The sequence below is a fragment of the Aulostomus chinensis genome, chromosome 8 (assembly GCF_037954235.1).
Source record: "Aulostomus chinensis isolate RoL2024-O1b breed Wild chromosome 8, RoL_Achi_v1.0, whole genome shotgun sequence".
Taxonomy (NCBI): Eukaryota; Metazoa; Chordata; class Actinopteri; order Syngnathiformes; family Aulostomidae; genus Aulostomus; species Aulostomus chinensis.
The window spans coordinates 17,848,749-17,867,830 of NC_141327.1; the positions used below are offsets into that span (position 1 = coordinate 17,848,749).

General features: G+C 41.5%; 1 protein-coding gene and 1 long non-coding RNA gene across 2 annotated transcripts in view; one reads left to right on the forward strand and one right to left on the reverse strand.

Moving 5' to 3' along the window:
- Positions 1 to 19,082, forward strand: part of adgrl3.1 (adhesion G protein-coupled receptor L3.1) — a 136,204-nt gene that overhangs the window by 57,920 nt on the left and 59,202 nt on the right. The window contains exons 7-9 of the mRNA XM_086211390.1: positions 6,757 to 6,866; positions 14,047 to 14,061; positions 15,113 to 15,901. Of these exons, the coding sequence (XP_086067516.1) occupies positions 6,757 to 6,866; positions 14,047 to 14,061; positions 15,113 to 15,901 (914 nt within the window). The remainder of the gene's footprint in view (positions 1 to 6,756; positions 6,867 to 14,046; positions 14,062 to 15,112; positions 15,902 to 19,082) is intronic.
- Positions 1 to 19,082, reverse strand: part of LOC147257453 (uncharacterized) — a 57,389-nt gene that overhangs the window by 8,375 nt on the left and 29,932 nt on the right. The window contains exon 4 of the long non-coding RNA XR_015117602.1: positions 785 to 870. This is a non-coding gene — a long non-coding RNA (uncharacterized LOC147257453). The remainder of the gene's footprint in view (positions 1 to 784; positions 871 to 19,082) is intronic.

The window sequence follows — 19,082 nt, forward strand, 5'->3', positions numbered from 1 at the left end:
CGGAGCTGAAAAACAGTACTTGGCCATAAGCCTATTTAGCAAGATAAAAGCCATAATGTATTTGTGTGTTCATAGCTGTGTGTTCATACTTACTAGACATATGACATTAAGTATTTAAATTTTTTTGCAATACAAATCATTATCCTTGTTATTAGTGTCAGCAATGGCAAATAAACACTCAAATATGAGTCAGTAATAAAATAGTTTGTCTTTCAAGGCTTAAGCAGCACACATGCTGTCATAGACTTTATTCTCTATTCATTTTCACCTGGCCATACAAACCGGCTGGAAATCCAGTTGATCTTTATTTGATTTAATTCTTCTTGTCGTCAAACACCCTGAATACTTCTCCTCATTTCAAATCCCAGTTTTTCACACCATGCAAAATCGGAATCAATCACCGAAATCTGCTGATGCCGTTTTCATTGGATTGCCTTTGGATTGCAGTCAAAGTCAAAACTGAATTTGTTGTTCAAGTACTCTCCATATAAGTGGTCTCATGAGAAGTATTCTATACAGCAATTTACTAACATTGACATCTTTCAGGATAAGATATTTGTGTATGAAGTGCAGGTGAATGGCAATACACAGTTAATATAGAGGGAGGCGCAGAAGCTACGTGTTGGACATTAAACTTGTGCAGTCTTCACAGTATACATGTCAAAACTGACACTTGACAGAAAAAATGTGAGAATGTGGGAGAGAGTGACATCCTCCAGCCAAATATTAATAATGTATCACATTTCAAAGCTTTTTCCCAGTAGGGAAAACAACATTATTTTACCTGTGGCTTGTCTGACAGGCTGTTCGAGAGCTGACAGAAATACATTCAGGGACCACACACAAGAATATGTGTGTATTTCAGAAAGTCTGTGGGAGAAAGAGAAAGATCTGTCATTTCTTTATAAGTGTGGTGGTGCTGGCATCTTTATACACTCACGTACACACACACACACACACACACACACACACACACACACACGCACACGCACGCGCGCACGCACACACACACACACACTCTATTTGTGCTCGCCTTCTTCTGTACCTCTGTCAATCACTGTATCTGCATCACTGTTCAATTACTTACAACAGTGCATGCCAGTTTCTCTGCATCCTCCCAGCCTTTGCCTCTTTTATTCCTCTTGTTCGGGATGCATTCTCATCACCGCATTTGTCCATCTTTGTGTGTGTGTGTGTGTGTGTGTGTGTGTGTGTGTGTGTGTGTGTGTGTGTGTGTGTGTGTGTGTGTGTGTGTGTGTAATCACATCAGGGAGCTAATAAAGCAGAAACAAGGCCAGTAGCAGTGGAATCTTATATGTACTGCACTGTATGTGCGAGAGAGACGGGGTGTGAATCTGGCCTAACAGCTTTTTATCCTGTTGCAAGATACAACTATCCTCTGACTGCTGTCAAATGGGTTGCCTCAACTCCCAAAGGACAGAGACAGACTGGTATAATCACATCTCCCCCTCCTTCCCTTTTGTTATTTTCTCAAACTGTCTTTTATTTTTTTTCGTTTTTCCAATTCCTCTACCCTTCCAGCTTAATTTTTTCACAGTTTGGGGATTGGTAATTAATTTATTTTCAAAATGTGTTATGATCTATCATTTTAATCTTGGGAACTGGCTTCACATGAGAGACATTTATCAATACTGTTATCAATGCTGCATTCATTAGATTTTTATGGATAATTTGGAAGAGCACATCATGTGGCGTTATTATCTAGTAATCCATCACGTCAGGTTGTGTTTCATCAGACTCTTCCTACATTGAACTGCAGCAAAATGAATGTGTGTTAAAGAGAAGGGTTGTTATTGATTCTCTCTAATGGTCACAACATTTAAAAAATGAACAAACTATGTCTTTAATCAAGGCAGACATGTACTTTCTGACTCCAACACATGTATGTGAGGTCTGAAACTCATTTTATTTTCAAAGCCAGCGTCGAGCAATTCCAGCTATATCTCCTCCGCAGCTTAGCCTCATTCTGGGTTTATGTCCAACAGTCCAAAATGTTTTCCCAGTCTGTTTTCTGCAAATTACCTCACAGTTTGGGCGAATGAGCCAAGAAAAAGAAGATAGGGACATTATGCACTCTGGGTCCATATAGCCTGTTACCACCATCGCACAGCATCTCTCTGAGGCAGCTCCAGCAAGAGATCTCTTAATATTCTGAATCTTCCTGTCGCTGTGAGAGGAGAAGCCAAGAAATACTCTGTAATACAGTATGAAACATGCTGCAAAGAAGTTCAGGAATTGAAAAGCTCTCTTTTTATTCTTTTTTTCAAATAACCAATGCTCTTCAATCTCTAAAAATAGAATTGGAAATGAATGATATAAGAAACTTTATAAATAAGGCAGCACTTTGGAATATTCCACAGTATTCTGTTATTTGGATTTTAGCAGTGCTTTGAATTGATCGTAGCGTTCAAGGGAATTATAAATGTTCAGACTGAATTTTCGAAGGCTCCCATTATCCACCCAGATTGTTTATACTGGACATAAAAGTTCATTTTTCTGCTGCTGGGAAATGTCTGCACACTGGACCGGAGTTCTGAAACATCCTCTGAGTTTTTTATGTATGCTAATATAATGTTCAAAGAATATTTATATTTGCATAGTACAAGGATATTTTTAGTTTTCAGACTGGAGTGAAATTAATGTGTTTATTTGACTGAATTTGTGAGTTAATTTCAGCGAGGAGGAAGTGCTGCGACACCAACGTGCAGCAACAATGGGTGTATAAAGTAGAAGCAGGGTAACAGGATATGCAGCCCTCAGTAAGTCCCACAATGGAGGGAAACAAGTCATGCCCATAGCATGTCATACACTACTTTCCTAACAATCCCACAATGCCATGCATCAGTCTGCTCATTATAGAGTGAACCACTGAATGTCCATTATTCAAGGATCAGTGAATGACTGAATGAGAGTGGATGTGTGTGAGCAAGGTATTCCTCGTGTTGTGAGAACGAACATCCGTTCACACACAGTTTGGACTGTTCTCATGACGTAACTCGGCCTTTTTCTTTAATAATTCTCAGGAACATTGACTGGAGTAAAACACTTTATAATGATAAACGTAGAGGTGAAAAAAGTAATTGATTAGTTGCTGGAAAGAAAATTAGCAGAAAATGTCAAACACTGGCTCGTTCCACACTTGTATGGACTGAAGAAGCGATGTCAACACTGGATGTGGAGCTCTGGGGACTTTTAACGATCATTTTTCAAGTTTTCTTGACATTTTTTAGAGGAAATGATTCATGGATTAATTACGAAAAAAATCGGCATGTTAACTGATGATGAATATAATCATTATTTGCAGCCCTAGAAACGTTCTTTCACTTCTATCACCCGGGCCCAATTTAAGATATGCACAGTGGATTTTAATTCAAGTCACTCTAATGCCCAGGGAAGTGATGGAACCGTGTGTATATGAGACCATTCCAGAACATTCCTTCGTTTTTCGCATGTTCCTACTGTGTTGTATAATGTTGATTCCACAGCACTGTGCTGAGGTTTTGTGCGTCACTCACTCTCAGACACCTCTTTCTACTCATGAGGATTAGCTCCCAGCTCTCACTCGCTCTGTAATTATACAGTTATTCAACACATCTGCACTCAAGCTCATACGCTCATGCAGACAGACACACACACACACACACGCACGCACACACAAACACACACATACATACACACACACTCCCAAATATTTATTCCATTTTGCATCTGCTCCCAGACACATGGCGTGCACGCACATACTCGCGCGCATGCTCCATCAGCCAACGTCACCCTCATCAAATCATCAGTCAGTTATGTTTATATGAGGAAGAGAGACAGAGAGACAGAGACGGAGTGAAGGGAGGCCTGCCAAACAAAGTGAAAAACATCAGAGACAATAACAACAGCAGCAGCAGCAGCAGCAGCAGCACCCACTGCAGCATCGCAGCTCTCTCTTTCCCTGTCTGCCACAGCTCTGCTTTGTTAGTGAATAGTTTGTTTGTGTGTGTGTGTTGCACGTTGCAGGGAAGAAAGCCAACAGGCAAGGCGGTATCCAGGCCACTGCCTTGTTTTGATGTGGTCATGCTAATTAAAAAAGGAGCTTTTCTGCCAGCACCAAGGAAAACACACAGGAGAAAGATAGAGCCATCCCAGTGATTGAATGAATGGTTGCAAAGGTGTGTGTTTGCAAGTACATTTGGGGGGGCATGTTTCTGCGCCTCCATCCATCATAGGGGGAGAATGCTGTTTTCATATTTTCTGTAAGGATGCTGGGTAAACTTATTGGCAGAGAGGAAAAAAGATGGAGTTGGGGACATAAGGGAGTCTTTTTTGGATCTGTCTCAGACTACTGGCTCAGACAGAATTGTGACGTCAGTACAAGCTTTTCTAAAGATGGAGGGATCGAGGGAAAAACAGAGGGGAGACTAGAGATGACGCCCTGAGGGGGTAGGGATGAGAAAGATATTAAGGAAGACAGACTGAGGGAGCGAAAGAAGCCGGCAATAAGAGGCCTACCACATATATCTGGGTGTGACTCCGGAAACTGCAGCTAAGTGGGTTTAAGACAGATAAATAGACAGGAAGAAAAAACAGGCAGACGAAACGAGAGACAAAAGGGAGAAGTGAGAAGAATAATTCTTCGGAAGGAAGGATGAAGACAAAGACGGAGAAAGAAATTGGTTTATGATCTTGGCTTAGAGAGAGAGAGAGAGAGAGAGCATGTGTGTGTGTGTGTGTGTGTGTGTGTGTGTGTGTGTGTGCGTGCAGGGAAGAAAAAAGGTAGTGCAGACCAAAACGGATGGAAAAAGAATGGGTGATAGTGGACAGATCGTGAGAGATTATGTCAAATCTTTGCTTTATACCATCTAATTAAAGAAGCAGTTAATAACCTTCGCTGCTTTATGACTCAGCCTTGAAAGTTCAGAGCCTTTCTGCAGTATCATAATGGAGAAATAAACACACACACACACACACACACACACACACACACAATGCCAAACCTACATAGTCTTCGTTTTCCTCTCTTCGAAGTCATTTTGCTTTTTTAATGAAAGAGTTTTGGTGGTGCTACCAGTTTGTGTAAATAATTCATCCTACAGTAATACCGTTCGCGGCGCTATTTTAGAGCAGTCATTTTTGGAGGGGGGATGACAGGTAGCTGTGATGCCATGTTTTCCTCTCTGGGGTATAATGACATCATAACTACTGAACCCTATCCTTAGCTAGCAAATATGTGGGGTTATTAGAGAGGGTTTTGTGCTCTGATTCACCTCTGTGGGCTAGTCAGTCGTGTCCATCAGTGGGTGTTCTGGGCAAAGTTGTAGTGGCGTGTCAGTTTGCCCCCCCCCCCCCCCCCCCCCCCCACTCTCCACGTCCACAACTTGCACTGATGACAGGTGACCGATGATGAAGGCACCGGGGCAAGAAATTAAAAAGCACAGAGGCGAGAAAAAAGAACGGGAGGGAGAGAGGGGAAAGGACTGGAGGGTATTGTTATTAGAATATGACAGACATCGCAACACATAGAGTTTTGAACCTTTTAAACTCCAATAACCTCTTTACTTGACCACAGGTTCACTGGTCAGCAATAGACATAAATGTATGCTGCTATAGCCTAACATTACTTCGGTAGGTTATATGTGAATATTGGACTGAAAATTGAATTATCCCTCATGCATATTTCATTATATGCAAATTGCTGAATCATACTGTAAGAAAAGAGACTTGAGAGGGTTTGACATGCTCATTAAAAATATCTCAGTGGGAGAATCGGAATGTTTTTAATGTAAATGTCGTCTGTTTGACAGGTGCGCAGAGAGACGGAAACCGAACAGTTGTACTAATTGAAAGAAAATATTCCGACGAGAAGAGCTCCCTCATCAGCTCCCTTAAAATAGGCCTTCCCCCTACACCGCCACCACCTCTGCCCCCACCCTCTCATGTGTTCTTTGTCCCAATTCTTACACATTCTTCATTCATGTATTTTTTATGTCATTTCAGACCATTGAGATGAAGTGGCGCTTCACTTCTGGGTTTATGTTATTACATGTATACATCATGAAAATATATGAGCTCCAGCCATCGCCCACAAATGATCATTGTTTGCAAGGATCCGCCACGGCATGTTTAATTGCAAATACTTTCATATAAATGTCATGCGTTTTTATAGCTACACACACACACACACACACACATGAAAACACTAAGCCTCATAGACATAGCTAGCTTTGTAAGATGTGTTAATAAGGTTGGGAAATACTTACTTTTTGTGTGTCAGAGGAGAAAGCCCTGCTGATAATTATAATTAATTATCTGGAGTCTGTACTCTTAAAGCCATGGGTTATCTTTCTTCACTGCTACACACACGCGTGTGCACGCACACGCACACGCACACACACATACACACACACACATTCACTGGCCCACATTGTGGCCATAAGTGTCCTTGTGCAACAGCTCTTCAAATCCATTGTGGACCACCTTGTATATGACTTCTCTCAATGGAGGATCCCATTAGTGTTATGTTCACTTCAGGTGTGCCTGTGAGGGCATGTTGTCTGCCCTTGCCAAGCTAAAGGGTCCTCAGACGTATCGCAAGTCAAAGTGAATGTATATTTCTATTTGAGTGGTTATAATTCATCTCATCTGTATGTTTCCATGCATGTATGTCAGGGTCTATACTCAGAGTGAGTGGCTCACACTCATCTGTGCGTGTGTATGCCACTAATACGTCCGCTTCTTTCTCCTGTCTAGATGCAACAATCGTACCCAATGTGCAGTAGTGGCTGGACCTGACGTGTTCCCTGACCCCTGCCCGGGTACATACAAATACCTGGAGGTCCAGTACGAGTGTGTTCCTTACAGTAAGTATACATCCAGTATGACAAAGCATTCATCCACATGCTGAACTGTAAATGTCAGTAAAAGTAAAATTTATAAAAATATAATTCATTTATGTCGGTACTTCTTTGATACTCGAGTCCATAAAGGTCAGCAGTATTTCACACAGATTTATTGACATGCAGTTTGCGCGTCAAATGGTCTTTTTCTAGCTATTCCTGTAAGAGCGAAGGGATGTTATGATGCCTTTAATGCTCACCGGGGAACATCTGGGGAAGGAAGGATGATGACAGATGGCCACCTGACCTCTTACCACTCTAGGAGGTCACATTCAATAGAGCAACGAAAATACACAAGTGTGAAACTTTTTATTTTTATTATTGCCTGCATAGTTTTCTCCAAAATCTGGGTTACAGCTCACTGCATAATAAATGGATAAGGATTCAGACTAGAGACTTAGTAGATTAAAGACATATATTTGTCCTTGATGTTTATTTCAAGCTATATTCAAGCTTAGAGGGGGTTTGTCCAAAGGCAAACTTCTGCTTCTGTTTTATGAACTGATTCCACTAGTGCTGTACTTTCCATCACAAGACGTTTTCAAATTAATTTAGCTCACACTCCAACTATATTTGATTTTTTTTTTTGCCAACTGTCAGAGTGGGAAAACTCAGCCAGGCAACAATATAGCAGGTTTCAAAGCTTTTTTTTTTTTTTTTAATGAAAACAATTAAATCCTTCGTGTGTTGAATTCACTTTACCTTTCAATTTCACTGATCATGGCAGTCCAGTTTTTTTTTGTTTTTTACTTTTACTATGAATGAAGAGCACTTTATCCTTTTGATATAAACGGAACCCAAACCCACTCTGGGATTTTGAGGCAGATAGTGATATTTAATTTAGTTTGTTAATTTATTGGTCAATAAACATGACATAAACTGCAGTGTGCATTTGTACATTAATTATTTTCAAGAAATAAAAAGATGGGCACACCAGATTTAGCAGACAGCTAATAGCCATCTGTGGGCCATATACAATTAACAGAATACAAATGACCCAGTGCTACATATATTTTGGAGTTACAGAGGTAGTGCATTTTATGTATCAATGTTAATAATACTCATTATACAAAGTGCCCCAATATAAAGCTTTTATGTTTACTTTATTGACGTGAGCACTATTTATGTGCCATAATAGAGCCCATTTCAACAAATGATACTGTTTGAATCGTATTATCTTCTTTTTCATACCAGCCAACATTGACACTGATGCTGCTAAACCTGTGAAAGGCCAATATCAGATAAAATTGTCCCGCAGATAGATTTATTATCCAGCTGAATCTCCATTTTACAAGCCATTGAAGGTTATTGTCTCCTTTCGTTAAACTTTCCGGAATATGAAATCAACAAATAATCTAACTTTTTGTCTTTTCCACATTTTCTCCTGTGTTGTTGAAGTGCTTCTGTGGGGAATAAGCACATCAAATAGCTTTTTTGAAGTCTGCGTATTTGCTGCAAAATCTACTTCTTCAATCGTGAATTTAGTCTAATTGCCAGAGTTTCGTTTTGGGAAAAAAAAAAGTTAATAAATTGGATTGAGCCCAACTTTTTTATTACCTTTCAGAATCAAACTGATAAATTGATCGCGGGGGAAAAAAATTTTAGTTTAAAAAATTTACCAACAACTTTGAGGTCAAGATATGCGCTCAGCATCAACGTTGACTGATCACATAATATTCAGAGAGATAATGTGTGTGTGTGTGTGTGTGTGTGTGTGTGTGTGTGTGTGTGTGTGTGGGTTTGGGTAGAATCCCTTCCTAAAGTGCTGCAGAAATCGCAGACACTTATTTAGAGTCTTTTTTGGACTCAGCCTTGGCACCACGGTCCATACAGACGGCCAAGGTGATCTCCCACACTGAAGCATTCAATTATGTCTAGCTAAACGGCTCTTGCCTGGCGTCTAGAATGACCAGCAGATTAAATAATAGGACTATCAGAGCCCTCTCTGGAGCAGATGGAAACACAACCTGATACCTGCTTAATGCCCCATCGAGCTAGCACACAGTCTCACACGCACGCACACACACACACACACACAACATGCACAGGCATCAAAATTAAGCGTGTGTATCAGCGTGTTTTGACTTTCTGCATCGGTCCATTCATTTGAATTTTACAGTCTTTATCTTTGTTGTTAAAAATATTGAAGATTGAAGTACTTATTCTATGGATACTTCAACACAAATGTGGGCAAAGGTGGTGAAGGAACATCTGAGTGGAAAGAGAGATGAGTTGCACGCTGATCTGATAAACAATGGGTCCATCAAGGTATCGCGCCCCTCGCAAAAATAGACAGCATCTGAAACCCAAGGCAACATAGAGCTCAACTAACAGAGGGAGGGACACAGAGAGGGAAAGATAGCAAAGAAAAGATGGGGCATTCATGAGAAAGAGAAAAAGAGAGAGAGAGCCTTTGACATTAATTAGCAGTTTCCGTGTTCAGGCTGGATCGTGTAGCTTGGAGATACACAACCTAGCTCCATTGGGTATGTATGTTTAGCCATTTGAAATATAGCAGGGAAAATAATCTGCTTTGTAAAGGAGAAACAAGTCCCTGGACACATGACTCCACACTTGTTATGTCAGAGAATACCTCCAGCTTTACATGGCACGACCCCTTCAACGAACCCCCCCCTGCTGTATCCTTCAAATATATATGACATACTTATGTATTTTTTTTTTCTTTTTGGAAAGGTGTAATGATGTCTGAACCTATTGAACATGACACTCGTGTTCACTGACATTGAGTCTAGACGTCTACGATCAAACTGGCGTGCTGGGCACAGCAAATCAATGCTGTCAGATGTGTTGTTGTTGTTGTTTTTTTTTCCTCGTCAGGCAGTGAAATCTCAAAAATGTTGTCACATATCAAGACAGGTCGATAAAAATGCTTGTCTAGTGAAATATATGACCACTGTTGTATTCTTAAAAGACCCAAAAGCTCTTATTCAAAAGTGCCGTTAGCTCGACTGTGCGCTGAATGCTCATCCTCCATGGTGCAGGCTGTGGAGTGTGAACGCCTGACCACGAGTGATCATCACCGAGGCCAGGTGTTGCTAATCAGAAATTGATTGCGTGGACAAAAAAAAAAAAGAAAAGAAAGAGCTGAGCTCCGCTTTCATACTGATGTACTTTTCCCCTGTGCACCAATATTCATGTTGAGCTGCAAACCCCCCCCCCCCCCCCCACATGGATAGTGTAAACAAATCTCAAAGTGGGTTGTAAAACAAGGTAATTAAATTATGTACGGTTCACTTTTCAGGGAAATTTGCCACCACCCTTTCCTTTTTTTTTTCTAGAGGATATTTGGCTTGAAGTACATTCACAACTTCTCCTCCCCTGTGCTGCAGGTTTTGGGCTTCTTTCCAAAGCTCAAATCAAGTGCTCTCTCCGGCTCTCTGTGGCGTGGAGTGTATGGCAGGCATGTGCCAAACTAGCTAGCTTCGGCAGTAATTAGCCGACTGTGTACTCTCGCTCATAGCACTGCAGGCAGGCTATAAATATCCATACGTTAGCAAACACACACCGCCGCAGTCTACAAAGTGCTTCTCCAAGGCATACTCTCGCATATGGATGTATTTAATCTCTACAAATATGCCATATTACAGGAAATAGATATGAAGACATGTTCTGTTTCATTCTTGTTCACCCATTACAATGAAATAAGCAACACCTGGGATGATCCATTTTCCTCATTATCATGGGGTAGATTCTGTCTCTCCAGTTGCAGTTATGAGGCAATTAGCCTACTACCGCATTTAGTGTATTAATCAGGAAAGCCAGTGATATGTTAAGCAATACCCATGCAGTCTATTTTAGACAATAGAACTTGGCTCAGTAGGAAAGCTAATTAAAAGATAAAATCACCTTCTTGTCTGTCCAATTAAGGCCTTCTGTCAGATTGGACCCTTGGAACAACTTCATCATGATGACATGAGATGAGCTGTTTGTGTGCGTGGCAGTGTGTTGTCGTTGAAATCTGGTTTTTCGTGTGTCTTATAGTGTGTGTGTGTGTGTGTGTGTGTGTGTGTGTGTGTGTGTGTGTGTGTGTGTGTGTGTGTACACACATATGCAGGTGTTATTTTTTTCTTAGTTCCCTAGAGAGAGCAAGGGAAGATGGAAAGGAACCAAAGTAACAGAAGGAGATACAGTGTGAAGGAGCGAAAAGGCTGAGCGACTGCCGTTACAGAGATAGAGAGAAATAGGTTAGACGAGGCCAGCAGACAAAGAACAGAAAGAACGAATTAACTGATAAAAGACACAGCGAGAGGTGGACAGGGTTTTGGACTGGGGAGGCGGTAGAAACACAGAGAGAATGAAACGCGCAGCTTGAAATGACGAGAGAGAATGGCAGGTGAGGATGAGAGGGCAGAGAGATGGAATGAAATAACTAGAGAAAGACAAAAAATGTCTGTGTCCATAATTGACCTTGGGCTTTAGCCGGCTGAGCTGATTGGAGATCAGAGATAATAGCAGTGAGGCTGCTGTCGCCAATCGTCTACAGGAACACGCACGCCTGGGCCCCCAAGCTGACACACACACACACACACACACTGTCTTTCCTCCTAGACGAATACCTTCTTAATAAACCATACGTTTTCAATAAAAATGCTAATTATCTGTACACCGCTGCAAAGTCAGGTTAACGCCGCTTCTGTAACTCTGTGTGTGTGTGTGTGTGTGTGTGTGTGTGTGTGTGTGGGCAAGAAGGAGAGCGAAACAGGAAAGGAGAGATAGGGAGCCACCAAGTCTTCTAGGGGTTCATATGGTGTTGAAAATATAGAAAACGAATGGACATTTAGATTTTATTCTAATGAAAGTAAATCTCATAATGCTTTAACTTGTTCTCTATTATTGCTCTGCTGTTGTTTTCATATTTTCATTGAGAGCTTTACTGGGAATTTCCAGTTGTTGCAGAACTATTAAATAGTGCGGCATAAGTGGTTTTGCAAATGATCAGTCAAAGAAAGGGAATATATGAATGTGCTGCACCTCAGTAGAATTCAATAACAGTGTGAAAATTCTTTTCTTGGTCACAAGGGCATTTTCTAACTAGCACATTTATTTGTTCTTTTCTTTTCATACCACTGCTCCGAAGGATGGATTAGATGGGATGTGGCTCATCTCTTACAACATCTAGAATACTGGAGCTAACCTTGACAAAACCTTGAGGTTTCACCATATGTCTCTCTAAAACTATTGTGGAAACACGCTGGAAGATGAATGACTGTGACTTATGAGGAGCATTCACTTCGAACCACTTGTGAAAATTAAAACAAGAGATGCCTCATAAAACCTCACCAACAGAAGCCCCTGTTAATCTAGTGAAACAAGCAGCAACGATACAAATTGAATGGCATTTGTTTGACATTTTGGGTGCCATTTGGCAAACGTGTCACCGCCACACTTTTTCATTTGAAATCTATTACAGCAACCTTGAACTCCACATTTTCTTCTACCGTGTCTCAGCAGCTGCCTTATATGAAGTCTTTGTTGCTCATGTCATTAATCCCCATCTTCAGCACCACTGTATTGTTTATGCACGTGAGAATGTGTGTGTGTGTACATTCGATATCTGTCATGTCATGGCACACACTCACACACACACACACACACACACACATACACACACACACACACACACACACTCTGCCTTCTTCACACACTATCCGTGTTACCTTCCACTACTCTTTTTTTCTCACAAGAGAACAGCTTCCTTGTGGTAAACCATTTTACATCTTAACTCTTAACACCAAACTCACACCCTCAAACACACACACACACACACACACGCACATTCAAATAGACACTGGTTTTTGGGTCTCCTTCCAGAGATTGCTTATTTATCAGGAGTTGTTCTAAGCCGCGCCAGTTACCATGCATTTTTCATGAGCTAAGGATTTAGTGGTTGCACGCTTGTGTGTGTGTGTGTGAGTGTTTCGGTGTGTCACGTGTTTGTGTACGTCTTGTGGTTGGTGATGAGTCTCTGCTTTAATGTGTTAAAGAATTTATGCATGTATGCTGCAATATGTTGTGCACTTGTTCTATATATAAACATGGACCATCCAGAAATCTTTCCACATGTTTTTTCCTTTGAGGGTTCTGCTGGTTTGTTACTGCATCCCTCTCCTCTCCTTTTCCTCTCACTCTTCCTCTCCTCCATTTTTCCTCTCCTCCACTTCTCCTCTCCTCTGCTCTTCCTCTCCCTGTCCTCCACTCCTCCTCTCCTCTCCTCTCCTCTCCTCTGGGACCAGTTCCATTCAGCAGGTATCTAACAGTCTTGAAAGACACAAGGGGGAACTGCCTGCAGGATTAGGTTTCTGCCATGTTCACAATCCACTCAGTCCCTCAGAGACCAAGGTGGAATGGAAATCATATGTTTAAGAGGCTCTGAGCAAGTGTGCACATTTCACTGAGGGGCGACATGAATAACCCTCTGCCGAGGCTCTGAGGATACTGCTTTGAATATAATAGAGGGAGGGAATGGGTGTGCTTTCAATATGCCTCCACCTCAATACACAGATGTTTGCACAGTCAGAGTCACAGAGCAGGTGACGATACACAAAGCATTAGTTCATCCATTAGAAAGCATTTTAATGCAGCGTTTGTGGCTAATAAATCAGTTTTCTGACTCCATCACTCTGTTACCATTAGCATACATTAGCTTAGCGTCTCAGGTCATTTTATATTGCTGCGCTATAGATAGAACACCATATGAATGTGTGCATGTTTATACTTGTGTGTTCGCGCTCCCTCTGTGTCTGTAAAGCGTGTATGTATTCCTGTGTGTGTGTGTGTGTGTGTGTGTGTGTGTGTGTGTGTGTGTGTGTGTGTGAGACATATGTGAGATGCATTACTGTCAGATAGCCTCCCCGTTGTAGTGCAGTCTCCTCAGATGCTTACGTAATGTTATTACCAATCACACATGGAGAGCATTCTGGCACTCTCACAAGGTTAGGATGAAATATGAGAACGATTATGGAGATCTGAGATTATATTATCATGATTTCCTTATTATTGCATCATTAATCTATTTTTGTCTCTTGTCCCCGTCTTGCTCTTCCTTTCTGTCTCTTGCTGTCTGTCTGTCTGTCTGTCTCTCTCTTTCTGTTTTCTTCCAATCGTTCGCCCGTGGCTCATGCAGAAGTGGAACAAAAAGGTAAGTGACATATGTACTGAAATCAGGGTTTGAGTGTCAATTCTTGATGCCAATCTAGCGGCCGTCTGTACCTGGAAGTAGAATGACGTCCCTTTCAAAGTCACTGCTCCTATATTAAGACAGCTTGATCTCAGCATATAGAAGCAATTTAGAAACACCGGTTCTCATTAGACACACTCCTGGCTTGTATTATTCTATGGTATAATGTAGAATGTCACTTAACAAACTTTCCATAGGTCTAGCAATTTTTTTATGATGAGCCGATGAAGAGAGAATTACATTGACATTTAATATTTCAAACTCTTCCCCACGATAGGAAAAATGCGCCAGTGCTTTGGACAGCTAATAAAAGTTCAATCAATATTCCCAGCTCTTTGCATGGGATCTGGAATTATATTAGTGAGGGAAATGGGAAAACCACAATCTGGCCCGTCTTGGTGTGCATCGAGTGTGTGTGTGTGTGTATCTATGACAACATTCCAGTTAAATTACAAAGGTCCCTATTACTCAGGTCGCACTGGCCTCCCAGAATATACTACGCCTCCCACATCTCTCATAAAAACAGGACCCCAGTATTCCATGATGGGAATAGCGAACACCGAGTGGGAAGTGAATTACTGTAACAATTGCAGAAACAGCAGGCGATAAAAGATATGTTCGGTTCTACAGTTGGTTGTTTCTGACAGAAATAGAAAGGGAGAGAGGAAGAAAGAGCCATGAGACTAATGAGGAACTGGGGTGGGAGGGATGGAGGAATGGGAATAGAAGGAAAGGGGGGTAGAACAAAATGTGCCATTTTCTCTTTCCCTCTTAGCTGTGAGAGCAGGGTATTATCTGTTGAATAGTGGCTATATGACAACCAACTCACAACACTGGAAGCCTGTCATGTCATTGTCACTCAATGGTGGTTAAGCTGAAACACAATGTAAAATGTATGAAAATAGACAAACATTTCAGTGGCTCTGTCAGAAAAATCGAAAGAACAGTTGACATTTTCCTGCAGTTACATAAAAATCCATCTAATGTGAAAATGTTGTCATTTGTTCCGCAGTATTTCTGTGCCCTGGAATTCTGCGTGGGGTTTACCAAAGCGAGCATCTCTTTGAGTCTGACCACCAGTCGGGCGCCTGGTGCAAGGACCCCCTGCAGGCCTCAGATAAGATCTACTACATGCCTTGGACTCCGTACCGCACGGACACACTGACAGAGTACTCATCGAAGGAAGACTTCATAGCAGGCCGTCCCACCACCACATACAAACTGCCACATCGTGTGGACGGGACTGGCTTTGTTGTCTACGATGGTGCACTGTTTTTCAACAAGGAGCGCACACGCAACATTGTAAAGTTTGACCTCCGCACACGCATCAAGAGCGGTGAGGCCATTATCGCAAACGCCAACTATCATGACACCTCACCATACCGCTGGGGGGGCAAATCTGACATCGACTTGGCGGTAGATGAGAATGGACTGTGGGTGATCTATGCAACAGAACAAAACAACGGGCGCATTGTTGTGAGCCAGCTCAACCCGTACACACTACGTATTGAAGGCTCCTGGGACACAAGCTACGACAAACGCTCCGCCTCCAACGCCTTCATGATCTGCGGCGTCTTGTATGTCGTCAAAACCGTCTATGAAGACGACGATAACGAAGGGACGGGGAACAAGATCGATTACATGTACAACACGGATAAGAGTAAGGAGATGACCGTTAATATACCCTTCCCTAATTCGTACCAGTACATCGCAGCAGTGGATTACAACCCCAGAGACAACCTGCTGTACGTGTGGAATAACTATCACGTGGTCAAGTACTCCCTGGACTTTGGCAACAATGGTATGTTCCACCTGCATTCTTCTTCTTTCACCTTTCACCTCATCTTTCTGTTTTGTTTTTTTAATTTATGGTTTTTGCCTTTTCACTATGTCTTGTTCTCAGTTCTTCCTCCCTTTTTAAATTTTCTGGACTGTGATTTTTATGTTTTTGTTTTGGTAAAACCTCACATCCTATAATGACATATTTGTAAGGATTCTAATATTAATTTGATGATAAATGTTTTTCGTGCTGTGACTTTCGGGATACTTAGTCACTAATCTTCCTCCAATAATTAATTTTGCAAAATAACATTAAAAAAAGGAGAAAAATGAAAAGCACCATCTGTGCTAAATTATGGCTGCGCCCCCACCACCATCTCCACCACCACATCTTATCAGCATTAGTGATCTAATGCGAAAAAAAAAAAAGTTGTTCTCCCCAAAAAGTGGCTCTGATTAGGGGACATATTTCTTGCTCTTTTTAGTTCACCAAAGACACAGCGAGATCATAAAAACCAAGAACCTTTGTAGGAATGCTGGGGTGGTAACGGTAACATGTTTGGACGGATGAAAAGGTGATAGTGCTTCCTTTCAGGAAATCTGCATATGATTATTTTCATCTTTCATGCACGAAAGCTGTTAAAGGTTTACAATGAGACTAACTGCAGGCAAATGCGGTTCAAGCGTTTGCAGTTTAAAGAGATTACACTTATTAACTTTAGCTCCTGGTAGAACTACCAGAAAAAAAACATGACATCCAAGGGTACATGGGGTTTAGGTGCTTATTGGCATTTGTGTGCATGCTAACATGCTAAACCAGCACAGTTAAAGTGTGAAAAATTGCTACAAATGTAGTTTTTTTAATTCAGTGTCACACTCTGATGATACAGGGGGATTTTCTGCATAATATGGATGTTTCTCTAATACTTGGCAACATTCAAAATGCAGGACTTTTACTTGGAACAAAACAGTTTTACAGTGTGATATTTTTACTTTTGCTTTTGTGCGCATAGTGAGAAGGAAGCACAACTTTTTAACGTGGTACAGTACTAAACAACAACAACCCAGGATTGTTATCGCCTAGAAATATTTTCTAGGCGATAACAATCCTGGTAAACTGAGCCTTTATTTTGTGGTTACCTCTTGCATTGGTTCACATGTAAAAAAAAAAAACAAAACAAAACAAAGAAGATATAAATCTTCAACAGATTTCTGGCATGTGCAGTTACACCTGCTTCTCTAATCTGAACAGTGGTGACCAAGGTCAGAGGGAGGGTCTTGATTACATGCTGCTGCTTGTTGTGTCAATCCCAAAGGTCAAGAAATATTGTCTGACCCAGAGTGATTCACGTTCAAACTCTGGTGTGAGGTCCACCCTCCTATCCTTCCTTCCTTCCTTACTTTCTTTGGCCCCAGGGGCATGAAAGGCTGTGCTGCGTAATTCTCTTCAGCACCTTCCTATGGAGTGGTCAAGGCAGTCTGGACCGTGTGTCTTATTAAATGATGTCTGAATTAACGAATGCACTTACTTGCAGTTAGGAGGCACAGTACAAGGAATTACAGAGCAGCAGCATCAAACCTGGTTTCTACCGATCAGTGTGTGTCTGAGGAGAGGCCGGGCTGCAAAAATGAGTGCGTGTGTGTTAAGATGCTGTGCATCAATTTGCATGTGTGCACTTGCAGTATGAGTTTCTCTCTTCTTGAGTGTGCGTGCATGTTTATTGTTGTCCATTCGGGAGTGTGATCACTCTCATAATGGAGCTCCACGTGTGTCAGGAGGCTCTAAAGAGGGGATCAATGGGGATTCAATGTGGAGAATGACCTGCAGTGCACATCAACAAGCCAAAATGCTGACCATTGGGAGATAAATACATACAATCAATGCTGCCCTGCTCCTTTACTTTCCTCCTCCCTGGGCTCCATCACTCAGTGAAGACAAGGGATAAATTAACTACCTCAACTGCATGATTTTCTCATTCTTCAGAAAATCAGGCAACAAGTCGATTCAATGGAGTTTCATTTTGTTCTGGTATCTTAGTCCTTGTTTTGCTTCCTTACTGCTGTCCTGGCTGAAGTTTTTTTTTGTTGTTTTTGTTTTGTTTTGTTTTTTAACTTCACTCTTACCTTCTCTGTATGTGCTTCGTGTAACTGTGGTCAGAATAACAGTGTTCCAGCTCCGGTGTATTGTTACATTTCTATAATTTGCAGGAAACTGGCCAAGGAAAGGGGCCACATTGAGGTTTACACTGATGCGGCTTAATGCCGCCCCTACTTTTGTTTCAGCTCATATGGACTCCTTAAAGATGTACAGTGAGACAGGAAGCGACTCATGGAGTAAGAGGACGGCCACTGATGACCGGCTGTACACAGTGACTGGTCAATAAACAACTGTGGCTGGCTCATGGAGGCAGATTATTGGACAGTTTCATGTGCACATATAAACACTTTTACAGTACATGTCATGATATGCACATACAATCAAAGTTCGCGTTTATGGAATACTTTTAGATTACTGCCCAAAATTTGTCCATGTAACCCTTTGTAATAGAAGTTTAGCATGTAACAAGACACAGCAGATGGTTCGTTTTAGAGGGGGCATTTTGAGCTATTGAAGAAGTTACAAACTAAACAGAATCGCTGCCCACGGGGATCACGTGAAACTACAGCATATCTGCATTGTACAACAGTAAATGTACAGCATTTCTAGCAAACTGTGACTTGACCGAGATGGCGTCCGCAACAAGCTTCTCTATGTTGCTGTTCATCAGGCATATTCCTTTGACTGGGGGACTCCCTAAGTCTTTTAATAAAATGGAAGTCCAATCGTTTTTTTTTTTTTTATAGAAAGCTCAATGATCGCCGTCATGTTTGGAAGCGCCTGGTTTATATCTGGTATTTGCCTTGAGGAGAATTAAAAAAAAAAAAAACGACAAGCTAGCATTAGCCTGCTCCAGGTCAGCTAACAGGCTACGAGTCAAAGCCGGCTGTCATTATCTCTGCAGCTCAGTCAGATTCTGAATTAGACTTTTTCCTTTGGGTGAGTAAATATTCTCTAGTTTTATCCATAGATGTATAATAAAGAGAACTCATATTCATGAAGTGTCCTCATACCTGATCCACAACCACACCCTCCCACCTAGTACAACCAGCTCTCAAAGCATTGACTCATGCTTAACTAGATCTTAATTTCTGTTTAGTAGACA